A 16,480-nucleotide genomic window follows, 5' to 3' on the forward strand; every position below is an offset into this window, starting at 1 on the left:
ACCTATGCAATAAATCCTACCTTTTGTCTGTTCCACAAATAAAATAAGGAACACACCGGCATGACCCATTTAGCAGTTAATAAGGGTTTTTTTTTTCTATTGTGATGGCTCTGTCTGGTCGGAAACTCTGAAACTCAGTATGGCTCCCTCTTAGAAGCTCATACACTGATGTTAATGCCTTTTTTGTGATTTTGTTTATAGCGATCCAAACTGGTGGAAAGGAGAGAACCACAGAGGAGTGGGGCTTTTCCCCTCCAACTTTGTCACAACCAATCTGAATGCTGAGCCAGAGACAGGTGAGTCTTTCTGCTGAATCTGAAAGTAAACATTGTAACCTTTTAGAAAACATACCAGCCTCTGTGCTCTTCAGCTATTTTAAACTGGAGCAAATTAGTTTCAGAAGTGCTTATTGAGCTAGTCATTTTCCTCCACAGTGGCTTATGTTGAAATGACAGCCAGTCCTGAAGAGACAACTCTGGAAACCAAAGTCGAGCCTGAGCCCGTCTTCATTGACGAGGTACTACATTTACTCAGTGCACATACATTTACAAACCCAAATTACCTCTCAGTCAGACTACCAACTCTCTCTCTCTCTTTCTCTTTCTCTTTCTTTCTTTCTTTCCCTCTTCCCCCCCCCTCCACACACAGGGGAAGATGGACAGAACACTGGCACTACTGCAGAATGCAGATCCTGCAGATCCGGCTCCAGACTCCCTAGAGCTGATCCAGCTGGAGGGTATAAACCTTAAAGCTGGTGTAAATCTAGTTGCTCTGCTATGCAATGTGAGCTACACTGTTGTTTTCTAACTGTTTTTTTTTTTTTTTTTTTCTCCCTTCCTAACTGTAAATATCTGAACAGGTGCATGTGAACAGATGAACCCGCTGATTGATGAGAAGCTACAGGAGATTGACAGGTAGTGTGTTTATAGATGTGAACATTATTATTACTGATTTAAGGCTCATCTAAGTGTCCGAGACAGAGGTGGAAAGTAACGAATGACATGCTAGATGAAGCCCGACACTCCTGTTTTTACAGATGTTTTCATTGTTTGGTAAGAGGCTTTTCTCAAATAAGTCAAAAGGACATGGGCGCGAAAACATTCTCAAAACCTTTCATTAGAACATAAAAGGTCTCTAATGTTGTTTTGTGCCATTGCTTTGGCAAAATATCTGTCAAACGAACTAAAATCTAAAGGGCGATATGGCTTTGTCTGTTATCAAAACACAAAAGACTGCAACTTAATTAAATAAGTATAAATTTAATATTAAATCATTATAAATAAGTTAGGAGGTTAGAAAAGGAACAAAGTAATGTTTACTCTGAGTACATTTTAAATGAGCTACTTTTTACTTGAGTAGATTTTTATACCGGTACTTTTACTTAAGTAAAAGTTAATCAAACTAATTGTACTTTTATAGTACTTTCTCTTCCACTTCTAGTCTGAGATTATCTAACATCCATCAGCATTTATGAAATGTAGGATAAAGATAGCAACAATTAGCTGTTGAGACCAAAGACCAGTGGGGAAATCTGTAGGACACAAATAAAAATATTATCTAATAACTGCCTCTCTCTGTTTTGCAGGAAACACTCAGAGTGGTCAGAGTTGAATGTGAAAGTTCTGGAGGCCCTGGAGCTTTACAACAAGCTCATGAACGAGGCTCCGTTCTACTCTGCCTACTCCAAGATGCAGGCGCAGTACGCACCAACCGGCAACCAAGCTGTAGCCATGCAGGTCAGGAAAATGCCCCAAAGTTGTCCTCTGTGCTGCCCAAATTCTCACTTGAGCAATCATTTAATCTTTAGCATTTATACTTAAACATTTCATTTATGTAGATGTGCATCATAGTACATTAAAACATGTCTAAGCCTGTCTAGATCAGCTAGCCAACCACAAAACAGCGGTACACAGCCAAATGAAAAGGTCCCAAGACAAAGTACAAAATAACATGAGTACCTAGCTCATTCTGCATTTTTAGACTGGATTGCCATTGGCTGGCTCATGTATCAATACTGTCTACACTGGCAATGACAGGACAAGTGTTGGTGTTATGACGTAAGGAAAGTATTTTAGTTTGGATTTGGTGTTCTCCGAAGAGTTTGCTTCTTCTGTAGCGACATGAATATGGTTAAAGTGTAATGCCACAGAAACTGTAGCTAGTTTTACAGTATGTCTCCTGTCTAAATGATAGGCAACTTACACACATAAATTAAGTTTGGCAGATGATTGGGCTTAATTTCCCTATAACAAGCATACGTTGAATTCATGTATGCTTGGAAAACTTCACACCATCAAAATCACAACATTCAAGCTTGCTGTTGTGCTGCAGTCATCTTCGTCTCTGTTTTGTGATGCGTGTTGACTGTCGAGTCAATATAAAGCAGTACCAAGTCATACATAATTTAAGGTGGATTCAGTTAACGGTTGGTTGACAGAACACTGAAGGCTGAATATTTTCTGTGTTAAAGAAGAGGTTTGTTTTGACAAAATGTGTTAACTCCCATTGTGGCCACCCATGAGTACCCTGCATAATTAAGGTCAACACTGAGTAGACTTTCACTCTTGTCAATTGATTCCATTGATTTCCTGATGTGATGTTTTTTAGGTCATGGAGACAATTGAAGACTAATGTAGAGAAAATTATTAAGAGCAGTCAGAAGAAATATACCTTGCTATTATTCTCATATTTCATTTCTCACATCCTCTACTCGTGTGTTATATTTGGCCAGTAAAGCAGTTGATTTTGTTGTTCCTTGTACTCGTCCTGATAGCTTGACATTCAGTCAACCCTTTTTTTCCTCCCTGGAGAGTTGGCGGCTGCCTGGATTTTCTTGGCAGAGGCTGTTTCTCTGCAGTGATTGATGTCACTGTCTCTCCCCTGAGATTTAGAGAAATGTCGACTTCATTGGGCAGGCCCACACCAGAGTGCTACTTGTTCTTTCTGTGTTCGTTTTTTGCCCTTCATCGTTCTTTTTTTTTTTTTTTTTTTTTGCAAGTACTGTAAAGCTCCCCACCAGGTGGTTAGTCCACCTGCAGTAACAAGGATTCTGTTATACAGTAGAATTAGAAAAGTAAAATTCTTATACTGTTCATATTTGATATCATCTTATATTATAAAACAGCTATTGTATATCTGTGTTGCTGATGCTGTTCCTTATAATTTGTGTAAAAGTGTGAAAAGTAACTGGAATATTCTTCACTTTATTCATGCAACATGGCTGGGTGTTTTATGTCTCACATTCTGTGTCTAACTCCCAGCCAAATATTGAATGATGTATTTTTATTAGACTTGCTAGGGTCAACCTGAGACAGACAGTTTATGTTAACTTTCTGAGGAAATGCAAAGAAACTCTTGGGGTTTATAAGGTCAGAAACAAAGAAACAACATTTGAGAGGATATGAGAACTTAGACATTTGAGGTTTTATAATAGTTCAATTAAATGTGTTGTAGTTTTTGTACTTAATTAGGGCTTACAGGAATAGTTTGACAATCGGGAAATACACTTATTCACTTTCTTGCCAAGAGTTGGATGAGGATTTATTAAACCACTGTCATGCCTGTATGCTAAATGTGAAGCTACAGCCAGCAACCCTTAGCTCAGCTCAGCTTAGCTTAGCACGAAGACCAATTGGCATAGTGACTTACTGGAGTCTGAAGTCACATCAAGTCCAAGTACGTGTTACCCAAAATGTCAAACAATTTCTTTAAATACTACTTATTTCTGTATGTTGTGACTGGGTGTTTGCTTTGTAGTATTTACAGTTTATAAAACATTTTGTTTGTACTTTTATTTTGAAATTTCTCTGTTTATTTGCAAAGAATGCAGATAAAACCAAAAATACACGAGGCAAACTACAAAGGGAAAAGAACCTGTGCATGTTGTTCAAAATAAATAAGACTGATCTGACCATAAAAACAGTCAAAACAGCACCCCTCCTTCTAGTGTTTCTTAACACTAGCCCAGTCCCTAGGTAGTTAAGGATAACCTCAATACTAGTTTCACAGAATTTGAACAATTAATATCCAACAGCCTGAAACCGTAATGAGTCATATTAGCGAGCTCAAAACCCCAGCCGCCTCCACAGTCAAGCTGGCCAAGCATTTATAGCTTCTTAGTCCCCAAATCACATCCTCTGCATTGAATCCCTGGACCGGGTGCTGCTCCAATCAAGATCATCAAAACGGGAACCAGAAAGTGATACGGGCACTACATCCGGGGAACTACAAGCATACAGCGAGAACGCTTAAAGGGTTCGAGTGTTTGCTGTTGCCGTAACAATGATACGCTCAGCACTTATTAAAGCCGATATGCTCCTCTTTCTGTGTTATCTTCAGGGCTACCTTGGCCCGGCCGGCCCTACCTACATGCCTCCTGCAATGCCCCAGGGTCCTCCTGCGCAGCCCTACGCTCTGCCCACCGACCAGCCCGGACCACTGCACTCACTGCCCCCCAACGTCTCAGCCCCACCCAACGGCCAAGCTGTTCAGCCTCCCTACATGAGGTAAGAATTACAGCCCCACCACTGTAAACAGGACCTCACAAATCAGATTTAAAAACTCTGCAGAGACACGCCAAATACAAATAATGACGTGGGTCACATCATGCGACTGATAAAGGTGGCTCGACGCCTCAGATCTCTTAGCATTAATGAGCTACTAGTTTTGAATATTGGTTAGTTAACAGGTCAGGTAGTGTACTGGTAATGTCAGTGGCATAGACTAGTACAGATAAGGGGCTTAACTATGTTATGAACAAGTTTTTATTTTTACCACTGTGAATTTGTAATACTTCAGAAATTAAGGTCTACTTAAAAAATGGGCATTTTATGGGAAAATCTGAAACGATAGAAACAAATAAGTATATTGACTCTGGTTTTTCAAATCAGGTCAACAGAAAGTTATTTTTGCATCACTGTTCATCATAATAATATGGTATGTTGTGTTGGTTTTGGAGGTAATAAGATGTATTTATTGTAGCTTTAAATCAAATATAGATTGTATTAGAGCTCAATGAAATACAGTATCATTATATACAATATAAGTTTATATGATGTTATGGAAAATGTCTGCAAATCACCCATAAAGTTTCTGTTCAGTGCAGTGAACTGTGTTCAACTGTTACATCAGGTGCTCGTCAGGCTACAGCGTAGCACCTCCCCAAAAATGTATCCTCACATCGCGGCAATGCAGACAGCAAGAACTGTGATTGGTCAGCTTGGTAGCATCGCATTTCTCCTACGCATTTCTAACTTGTCCTTCTTTTGCCTCAACCGGCTCAAGGGTCATACATAAAATCTCCTTCTGATGCCTTCTTTCGTTTCTGTGGTTGGTAATTTTCGTTTTAAAGTAACTGCTGTACAACACTGTCCAACTCCATTGTTTGTAGCTACATGTTGAGACTCACTTTCTGTATTTGGTGTTGGTGCTAAGTGTCACATCTGTATTTTCTTTTACAGCAGTGGTATGAATGCTCAGTACATGAACCAAGCTGCTGGAGCTCCTTACCCACCCCATGCGGGCGTGGCCATGGACATGTCGACCTATCACAACTCCAGCATGGCTCCTGTGTCCTATCCTGTAGCTGCTCCTCCTCACCAGGCTCCTCATCAGCAGCAGCAGCAGCAGCAGGCAGCATATTATCAGCAGCCTCTGCTGTAAAACTCCAACTGACAGCAGACCTAAAATTAATACATACTCCAGATATTTCAGTTTCCAGTGGTGTGTTCGTTAGGCTTACCTCGTGTGACTGTGTGTGTGTGTGTGTGTGTGTGTGTGTGTGTGTGTGGCAATTGCTTTGGGAACATTCCTTTAGCCATTTTTGTGCCTGAGCTGAATTGAACACACCTCACAAAAGTTGAAACAACTGAGGTGTGTATCTGATGCAGGTCTGTTGTTCACTGAGTCAGGACTCTCTCTGTGTGCATGTCCTCAGCTTCTGTATGTGAGGCTTAACATGGTGTCAGGAGTTTTCTCCTGTCCGTCACTTCTTTTTCCTGGCAGACAGTAAATGCGGCGCTGGTCTTCATAAACGTTGCAGGTCAACACAGAAGAAAAGTTAGGTTTGCTCACCATTACCACGTCCATGTAATGAGCAGTCGTTGCCTAATTCTGAAGAAATTTGCATTTTACAATCCACAGTTCAACTCAACGCTACTCCCACACAATGCTATTTCTGAATTGACCCCCTTCAAAGAACATCTTCTAAGGTGGTAACAGAGGCTCGGGAAATGTCCACTCTCATGTAGATAAATGTGAAGTAATGCTGAATTTTCTCTCACTTGTGGCCATCTATTGACACTACCTTGTCTACACCGCAGTGGAGCAGCTGCAGTCCCCTGTCAGCTTCTACACTGGATACTTTCAGCCACAGTACTGTTGTGCAGTAGACAAATGTAGCAAAATGCAAGATCAGTGTAATTATTTGTGCAGATTGGTATAAAATGGACTAAAATTGCAGCTCTGCATGTAAAACGCTGTGTACTACTGCTTTAGACAGTGGTATAGATCACGGCTGAAACGTGTCCAGTATAGACTGTGTGCAAGCCGACAAAAACACAACTTTTTGAAAGCATTCATAAATCAAATTGGAAACACCAGTCTCACGTTGTAGTTCGTACAGGGAAAACTGAGCTGTTCCAAGGCGCTCATGAATGGCCGTCAGCCTTCGCAGACATACACGATATACTAGCGCTATAACTAGTGACACTAAAAGGCATTTTCAAATATATCTACAGCAATGTGATTATGGCCTAAATGTGTTGTTTTCCTTTTAGCTTTTAGTGACCATCTTGGTTTCCTTCCCTCACCAGCATCCATCACTGGAGCTGATCTGTTTTGAACAGAATTTCTGAAGTATAAATGATATTTTCAACCATCAGATATGTGTGTTAACAGTTATATTTGTGTAAATGGTTCAAAAATGACTTTCCCATAAACTCATTGCCTTTTAATGCATTCTGTGGTTGCATTTGAGATATTTAAGTTGATATTTTTTGTGTGTATGTGTGTGTGCACATGTATGTATGTTTTACCTATGTAAGGGTTTGAGGGCTTACCCATAATAGGTTCTTCATCATTGTAAAATGATACTGATTTTCACAAGGATAATCAGATTTTACATTGTATGACTTCATTGAGCAGCGTTTCGTAATTAGGTTGAGAAATGGTTAGTTGGATCTCTTTTGTGTTTATTAATCTGATGAAATGCAGCACCTGTTCACGATTAATATCAGTACCTTCCTGCCTCCTATCTTTGTGTGGAGTCTCTTCTGCTTAGCGGAACTTGTTAGGAATCCATGTTTTATGCAAAGACACGAATCTGAATTTCATGTCTATTTACTTAAATTTCAAAATTGAAAAAAAAAAATCAATGACATTGCCTGTACTGAGAGAGTGAGAGAGTGAGGGAGTGTGAGTGAGAGAGAGTGTGAGAGAGAGAGAGGGAGTGTGAGAGAGAGAGAGAGAGAGAGAGAGATAAAAAAAAATAATGACAGAGACATTATACATGTGTAATTTACTTGGTTGGAGAATGTGTAATTATTACTGTGCTTCTGCTTTTACTTTCATTGTCCAGGCAAAATGTTCTAAAACTTCAGAAGTCTTTAGTTGGCGTTAATAAGAAGAAAGCGAGACATGTTTTAAACCTACTATTGGTTTGTCTGCAGTTTAGGGGTTAAAATTAAGAACTAGCTTTTATAGAGTTTACAGTCCTGTTGCAGTAGATCCGTAGTTATTTTTTTTAGTCAGAACTGTCTGTTTTTCCTTTTCGCGTCTCATATTAAAGGCTTTGTATATTAGATGTATATGAATAACTGGTTTTGTCAGTGACATTGCACCTTAGCTTTGTAAACATTAATTTACCACTGGATGCCTTGTTTTTCTGTATAAATCAAAGAATGACCAGGACACAACTTGGGCAAGTAACTTCAGTCTCAGAATCTGCTGCATATGTATAATTCTGTATATTTAAAATATTCCAGGAAAATATCCTTTACCCAGGATTTTAAAACTGCTTTTGTAACAGAGCAAACTTATAATGTTCTTTGAAATAAAAAAAAATGTACCTTTCATTGAGGGTGGTTTCTACCTACATTTCCCTATGGATGCCTTTAAGTAATTACATTTATACAATTAAGCGGAACAGGATTAAAATAGTAACTGTCCACCTAATTAGCTCTCCTATCCCCTGCACATATCACCAGCCACATGAGGAGGCATGATTTATTTATGGAACTTGGCCTTTTTTATGGTTTCTTCTCTTTACTTTTCAAAAAGATGCTCTGGGGACTTTTAAATGCCAGTGTTACTCTGGTGGTGAAGTGCAGGTTAAAACTGTTCAATTTAATGTTTGAGACAGACACCATGGGCTGTTCTCCAGGATGCCATCAGGACATGTACACAGTGTAAAGGCTTTCTGTGTGGGATTTTTTGAAAACAGCGCGGCTGGTAGCACTGTCTGGTGAGGAAGACGAGATTTTATCATCTGTTGTTTATCCTAGTTAATTTGCTCAGATAAAACTGGGCTGTTTTATGTTTCAGTGAAGAATGCATCGCTAAATCAGTATAAAGTGTTGGGCTACAAATACTATTTTCTCTCTCTCTCTCTCTCTCTCTCTCTCTCTCTCTCTCTCTCTCTCTCTCTCTCTCTCTCTCTCTCTCTCTCTCTCTCTCTCTCTCTCTCTCTGTGGTTTACTTGGGATTTTGTTTTTTTTTTATCTAGCCTCCACTATTTTTTTATACTTTGAAGAGAATGAATTTGCATAAACTATGCCAGGTCATGCTGATAGTTTAAGCTGCCTTCAAATGCTCCCCATAAAATTTCAGAAATGTAAATAAAGATTTAAATCATTTTAATCATAAATTCAAAAGCAAGTATAGCTACTGTAATTAAGTATCTTTTTTGGAGTTTGTTTTATTTTAGGCCTAACAACGTTTAATTTGATTTGTTCATACTTTCTCCAGGGCAACTTGTTTGGTTTGTACCAGTACAGGAGAGCTACATTTAAAAAAAAAAATAAATAAAAAAAACACAAACACTTTTATAGGCCCATCTTATTTTGTTCTCTGCCTAGATGCCACATCTTTGATTTCATGCAGGGTTAGGCTACTAATGTTAGCTTAACCAAATTCATCTTGGTGTATGCAAATGTTTTATTGGGTTAGAATAATTGGATTGAGTTCACAACTTATATAAATCTGATTTGCCTCCATAAATAATTTAGCCTGCACAAAAAAAAGTCATAAAGATGGGATGTGGAATATGGAGCAATGAAGATGGAGATTGTAAAAGAAAATGAGAAAATAGACAAAAGAAAAATGAGAACAAAATTGTGTTTGTCCTATTAGTTGATGTCGCGCATCTCAAGTTGAAATGCTATTTAGAATTTCTGCGTCGTCGTTGAACGCAGCACTACAGAAGCTCTGTGTGCTGGGAGTGGAGGGGAGGGTCAGTATCTGGTCGCACTTATACATGGGCTACATCCGTGTAGAGTGGGACACAACCTCAGAGTCGAGCGGCCGTAGTACAGTACAAGTGTTTTCTCTTAGGTGTTGTGAAGCAGAACCGGAGCAAAACTGGATCCGGCGGTCCACTGTCCGCCACCGGAGCAGCAGCAGTTCCAGTGGAGCGGCACGGAGCGGCAGCCTCCGCCCTGGACCGACGAACTGGCTGAGATGTCCCGGCACATCTACACCCGACACGGGATAGGAGACGGGCTGCAGAAGCCCGCGTTTCAGGTAAGAACAATCGCGTGAAATCATGGAGCCTCTTCTTCTCTTGTTTTGTCATATCTTACAATTATTTCAATGAATTATACGAACGGATACAAATATCCCACACAAATATTATTAATAATAACATTGATAGGAAAATAATATAGCCTATTGTTATAAGAGAACAATTTTTACACTCCTAATAACAACAACATTGGAAATAGATTTTTCTGCAGACAAACTAAGTATAGTAGCCTACTGCTCTCTGTTAACTGAAGCTACATTTTTCATCGTTCCTGATGAGCCCCTGAGGTGCCATTAATCAAACAGTGGCACAGGTGCTGCAGTATGATGAAAATTCAAAAAGAAATGAAATTGGGTTCTTAATTATTAAGCATTTTCTGATGAAACTCCACTCATGATGCAGGAGGTGGTCCAACTTCAAGTCACTTTCCCACAGAAGAAATACATTTCTAGCACTGTGCACAGAGTTTATACTGAACAGGGCCGTCATGTGTATCTCTACTGCATCAGTACTTTTACTGTTGGTATCCATAAATACATTCAGACAAATCTGATGGATTAAATAACCACTATGGACAGATCAAGATATGTTATCTCATTGGTGCAATGATTGATCATATAAAGATCTGGTATAGCTAAAAATCAGACCTGCTTATTGATATGCAGTATTGTCCACAAAGACCTAATATAACATGAAACATTAATGGGGTTGTTAACCACAGAATAAAAGGTATGGCGAAATCTCTGATGGTCTACATGCTTGTATCATCTCACAGAAGATGCAGTAAGGCTTTTCTTTATTGATCAAACTCAAAATTTTTGCAGATTAACTGAACTTTTGATTGACTTATTGATTAAATGACAAAACTCTGCATGTATTCCTAATAGATTGTTGAGTACTTTGCCAATCCCAAAGGGAAAATGCAGCTTTACAGCAGCAACATCACCTCAATCATGAAACAAATGACAGTACTATATGGTAAAACACCGTATTGTGCTTGGCTGCATATATTAAATGAAGTCAGTTGCACAGTGAATATACACTATAGTGTACATGCAGTTTGTTATAATAGAGGAAAATGAGCTAACAAAAGCTACTGAGATAAATGCATTGTACAGACAGATGGTATGTGGAGGGTCTGAAAATTGCAAGAGAACGCGGGCAGCATTTGAAGGACTAACTAACAAATGATAATTGAATGCTGATGATTGTAGAGCTGTAACAGTTAGCTAATGAATAGATTATTTATTTGTTTACTAGAAAATGAATTACTGTACTAATTAACTACTGTATTTTAATAATCACTTAAGCCACAATAAATGCTGAACATTACCTTGTTCTAGCTTCTCAAATGTATTTGCTGCTTTTGTCTAATATGAAAGTAAAATCATAGAAAGTTTGAGCAACTGAGCACGTTCAGTCTGCTTAAGAGAACGGCCCGTGTGACGCAGTCGAAAGCTCCAGAAAAAGCAAGTATGTGGACCTTGAGTTGGGAGTGTTTTGTCAACTGAATATCTTTGGGTTTTGGACTGTTGGTCAGACAAAACAAACAATATGAGAACGTCGTCTTGGCCATTTTTCACACTCTCTTGTATCTGTGGAGGAAGTGTTACCTCACTTGCTCCTCAAGCACTTAAACAAATTGGCTAGATATGAAAGTGGGTCACACAATGTGAATCTGGGCAGCTTAGCAATGCTCATGTAAAAGAAATGTATGATGGTTTTTGGTATGGCAGTGATTAATAAAGCAGTAAAAGACGGACTTCATATAATCAGGCCATCACAGAGGACAAGTGGCAGCTGGAAAGAGCCAGAGCCCCGTAAAACCCCAGGGGATAAGACGCTGTTTTTAATGGGGCTGCTGGAGGGAAGGTGTCCTTGAGTTAGTGTGGAAGAGAGTAAGGGATAAATATAGGGAAGATGACAATAACAGATTCACAAATACAGAAAATGAAAAAGAGAATTTTGTTTGTGCGTGTGTGCTTTGTCCTCACCAGGCTAACAGAGGGACTTACTCCAGACGCAGCCGACTGAAGAGGTCAGACGGCAGCACCACCTCCACCAGCTTCATCCTCAGACAGGTAGGATACTTTACTACGCCAGCAGGGCTCATTACCCTAACTGGAATTTTTAACATAATGAGTACAGTATCTATAGCCTCCAATAAAGCTCTTCATTTAGTACCACTAAGCTTAGCTGGTCACTGCCTAAGTCACATTCTTATTTGTTCAGGAAATACATATGCAAGATTCTTCATCTGCATCTATTACATTTTAATGGTATGATAACCGTCTCAGAAAATATCCCAGTTTCACAGTATCACTGTGTTACACAATTATTTATTACCTATTACTATTGTTATCAGTTACAGTGACTCTTAAAACAGAAGTTGTTTTTGGGGGTTGAACAAATGCTTTCTTGTAATTTCACAAAACATTATGTCCTGACAAAACTTGAAATTTTTTTTTTAAATGGAAGTATGTGTAAAAAGTCTCTCATTTGAAAATTAATACAAAAGGTGAGACTTTCCATCCTGATAAGCAAATGTACATGTCATGATAACCGTCAAGTTTCATACCATGGTAAACTGCTGCATCCCTATCTGCAATACAAAGAAATATTGACCATTTTCAATCATGCTAAATATTGCTTGCTAACTTTACACATGTTACTATGCTAACATTGGTTAAGATGTTAAATGTTACATGCCAAATAAATGTCAGCATGTTAACGTCCAATTGTTCAAACATGTATGGTAAATGTAATGTTAGCATTTAGCTTGAGCTGAAGTAGTAGCGCCCATATATCAACACAACCTTTTCATGTATTTAAACATAAAATCTGGGTGAAACTACTTGAAAAAATTCTGTGACAGTCTGTGATGAGAACTTTCTGATGTGTGATATCAATCCCAGCACTTACAGTGAATGAAATCACATTTGGGGATTTGTTGTTTGAAGAAACTCCTGTTGAAATTCCTCTCCATCTTTTTTGAGAGACTTGAGAAAGTGAGTGGTCTGACACCAGTGCACCGCTGCTGGTTGCTGACCTCAATCCATCAAATTGTTCATTCCTCAACTTTCACTCACACAAGTTCAATTCTTCTAACGTTAAGTTAAAAGTGAACAAAAGGATTATGACATCAGACGATTTGTTGCCAAGACTAAAGCCTTTGGCCTCTGCAGTAGTTTAGGGAATCAATTACCTTGATTTGTGTGAGCCTGGGAATTCAGCCTGCTCAGCTGCTCATGAGGCGTCCATCAGCCATGTATAATTCATCAGGACGGGGTTAGACAGGGCTGTTTGAATGCAGTCGCTGCCGCCTCCTTTATATGTGCCACTGTAAAACAAATTCAAATGGGTTTCCGGTATTAAGTCTGTTCTGTAATTCATAATACAGAAGATACTCACCCTAGACTTTGACATTTTCTTTGCATTGCAACTAAACTGGTTCAGCATAGACAGTTTAACAACAGAGCATAACACCAGATGAGTATTTTGATAACTAACGTGCCAGTGGATGCACTGTATGTTAAACCTGTTGATATCTCCCATAATCACTGAATGCCCACTGCATGAAGTTGGCATGGAGAAATTATGTGGCTCACAGGAAGGAGGAAAAACAAGCTAAACCGAAACAAACATGAGAAAAGTAAAAAGAAAGAATCAAAGAACGGATAAAAAGGAGAAGAAACAGAATAATTAAGTAAGACAGAAGGACAGAGAAATGTAAACATGAAATCTATTGCTCATTAAACGCTCCTTAACACCCCCGCTGTGATTTGTGTCATCACCGGTGTGATCGTCATCAGGTGAGAAGAGGAGCAGTGGGCTCTCTTTGATTCCCTCGTGTATCCATAGTAACAGCTACCCTTCAACAACAGGGGTCAAGCCCAGAAGAGGTTGATTCGCAGGAAACTGTACCTCCTCCTCCTTTTCACCAGAAAGTACGATTTCTTTTTACAGTAAATTCTCAGATGAAAAAAGATAAAGCTAAGAAGAATGCAGCCTTTAAAAAAATTAAGTTATATCCGATTAATTTACCTTTTCCTCCTCTCCAGAGCATTTCAACATCTCAGTCCTTCAGACTTCAGAAGTCCTGTTGGAATCTCAATTCTTCATGCTTATCCCCGTTCAGTGCTTTGAAATCTTGTTTTTATGGCACATGACAAAAGCCTTGGCAAAAGGGTTGATTATATCAATTTGTTTATTTTATTTTTGAATGGGGAATTGACTTTGAGAGCAAAATTAGGTAATGTGTTGCATTTCAAGTGCGTGTTAAATCCCCTGTCAACTTGATTTTAAATCTCCAGTATTTCTCTGTTAATATTTAATATTCATGACTAACTGAACAAGAATTTAAAGTTAGAGTTTTAAATTAAAAGAGTCTAACACTCAAAAGCTCATTTAATATGATTCATCAGGAGTGTGTGGGTGTGGCTTGATCAGATTTGATTGACTGTGCTGGCAACATAAGCAAACAACCACACAACTGTCATCAGATCGTGATTCAAAGATTGCCAAGCTCACTTCACCCACCTCAAACCAGTGAGAAGAGCACAGGCAAAAGCACAAATACAGAAAATCTCTGTTTACTTTGGCAGACATGTAGGAGCCCAGCACTCAGAGAAATAAGCTAATATGTTGTCATGAGCTTTAAGTGTTTTTTTCTGTAGGGTCAATTCACTGCAGTGTGTTAGGGTTAAGGGAGGATGAGCCTGGTGAACTCTCTGTGGCATGTCCTCATACAGATTAGTCCATTTAAGGGGAAAGGAAATAAGAAAGAGAAAACGATTAAAAAGGGAGAAATGTTCAAACAGAAAATTCCTTTAAGTAATTGTTTTAAAATGTGAGCATGTTCCCCAAGTTCGGTTGATTTCACAGGAGAGGGACAGAATGTGTTTAAGGAGATACTGTTGATCGGTATGAGTCACCACATGATATGCTGGGCAGATCTGATACAGGGAGCTGCTGCTAGAAAGCTGATCCTCCCAGATGGTGTGCTGAACATCTACATGCACTGCCTGCATGGACAGATGTTTTCTCTGCATGGTCGGTGAGTGGGTGCCTGAACAATATCCTGCCCAACCTCTGAGCTCCGTGATAAGAGGATGCCAAAGCTCTGCAGATGTTTGCTCTCAGGAATAATCCAGAGCTGCAGCATTGGACTGGCACAGAGGACCTCTGCTCTGGTCCCATATTATTTGACATTTGTTTACTTAGATAGCTAATATGCAGTACTTTTGTATGCACATCATGGCTAGCTCACATATCCTGTGTCAGGGCATTGGTCGTGCATGTTCTCAGAAATGAACTCTACCTGTCTGCATGATGCAGTTAATCCCATGAATGGTGGGAGGCAGTATATCAGTAAGCCATGTGAAATAAGGTCAGCGCCAGACTAAAAAAAAATACTTTTTCTGCTGTGGTCTGAACATTAACAGTCCAGTAACCTCTTTGTGTGTCATGTTTACATTGTGAAAAAGCAGAAATTCTTAAAGTAGACATCCCAGTGTTGGCCAGGCATGATTTGGCCCTTATGTGCAACCACTATGTATAATGCTGCTTGCATCATGGTCACTTGTTTTGGCATATGCTTGGTAAAAAAAGTATCACCAGCCTGTCTTGTGGAGTCTTAAAAATATCATATATAATATATCATATATAATGAGAGTCCTAATTTCACATACATTTCTACCAGACAAGAGAGGGCGGTAACAGTTGGTTGAGGTACTGAGCAATGTGCCACTAAAAGAAGAGAAAAGAAAGACAGTATGTGCATGTAAACAATGTCGACTCAACTCAAAATTCCATGAAGTGTTATGAAAAGAAATCAATCTGTAACAAAGCAGAAGAACAGTCAGGCGGGGAAGCTAGGCCAGTTCTTATTGAGGTCAATCTCTGTTAACAACATGAAAAGAAAAGACAACAATTTCAGTAACTGACGGCACAGGTAAAGAAAACACTTTTTGTCCTGTTGTTGGACCAGAAAGAGACATAGATCTTCAAGCTAACCAAAAAGGAACATTATTCCTGATCAGGATCACTTTTCCTGCCAATAATGTTGATATTTACAGTCATGTAAAATGGAAGGCTGCTACAACCATGGACATCCAGTTTTATGTGTGCAACAGTATTACACAGAGACATTGTATGATTTAGATGTAGCTTAGCCTGGTAAGGCAACTAGTTCAACAGAGTTGTATTGTTAAATACAGTCCCCCCATGTAGAAGTAAAAAAAACCTGCAGGGAAAGAGATGCTGGAAGTGCTTTTTTTAGACATGGTACATTTTGTTTCCCCAACAAGGTTCACTGATCTAAGTTTGAAAATACATTTTTTGAAATTAGACTAGATTCAACTTTATTGTCATTCTGCAGAGTACGGGCACAGAGCTAATGAAATGCAGTATATAATAAGACTTCAATTTTTAAAGGTAGGAAATACATCTAACATATTTTGTTAGAACTACAAATGTCCACACAGCATGTTGTTGTGAGAAACTGGTTGCAATGCAAACTGCAAATTGAATGTTGTACTTTAATGAACCAGCAGTTAAATGTTTTGATAGTCTTGTCAGCTGAGACGAGGAATTTACTTTTTAGTTGTAGCAGAAATGCAGCTGTGAACCCAAGACCTCATCAGCACCTCTTTTAAAAAGTCTGAATTGAAGTCCCAGCCCATATATATCAATATAAAGCCTGCAGATTTGAAAAAAGTGTCATTTTGGGATGGCAAAGCT

The 16,480-nt window shown here is 39.0% G+C and overlaps 2 protein-coding genes across 5 annotated transcripts in view; both read left to right on the forward strand.

The window, feature by feature from the left end:
* The window catches only part of stam2 (signal transducing adaptor molecule (SH3 domain and ITAM motif) 2), an 18,494-nt gene extending 10,424 nt beyond the window's left edge, over positions 1-8,070 (forward strand). For both annotated transcript variants that reach the window (XM_046053434.1, XM_046053433.1), the window contains exons 8-14: positions 202-296; positions 435-517; positions 649-736; positions 860-914; positions 1,586-1,736; positions 4,339-4,505; positions 5,460-8,070. In XM_046053434.1, coding sequence (XP_045909390.1) covers positions 202-296; positions 435-517; positions 649-736; positions 860-914; positions 1,586-1,736; positions 4,339-4,505; positions 5,460-5,661 — 841 coding nt within the window. In that variant the 3' untranslated portion in view covers positions 5,662-8,070. The remainder of the gene's footprint in view (positions 1-201; positions 297-434; positions 518-648; positions 737-859; positions 915-1,585; positions 1,737-4,338; positions 4,506-5,459) is intronic.
* A 1,339-nt stretch (positions 8,071-9,409) lies between these two features.
* Positions 9,410-16,480, forward strand: part of cacnb4a (calcium channel, voltage-dependent, beta 4a subunit) — a 37,382-nt gene continuing 30,311 nt past the window's right edge. For 2 of the 3 annotated variants that reach the window (XM_046054771.1, XM_046054769.1), the window contains exons 1-2: positions 9,505-9,738; positions 11,737-11,820. In XM_046054771.1, coding sequence (XP_045910727.1) covers positions 9,676-9,738; positions 11,737-11,820 — 147 coding nt within the window. In that variant the 5' untranslated portion in view covers positions 9,505-9,675. Of the gene's footprint in view, positions 9,449-9,504; positions 9,739-11,736; positions 11,821-16,480 lie in introns of those variants that run through there. The other variant, XM_046054770.1, reaches the window with a different exon arrangement.

Source organism: Micropterus dolomieu, linkage group LG07 (assembly GCF_021292245.1).
Source record: "Micropterus dolomieu isolate WLL.071019.BEF.003 ecotype Adirondacks linkage group LG07, ASM2129224v1, whole genome shotgun sequence".
Taxonomy (NCBI): Eukaryota; Metazoa; Chordata; class Actinopteri; order Centrarchiformes; family Centrarchidae; genus Micropterus; species Micropterus dolomieu.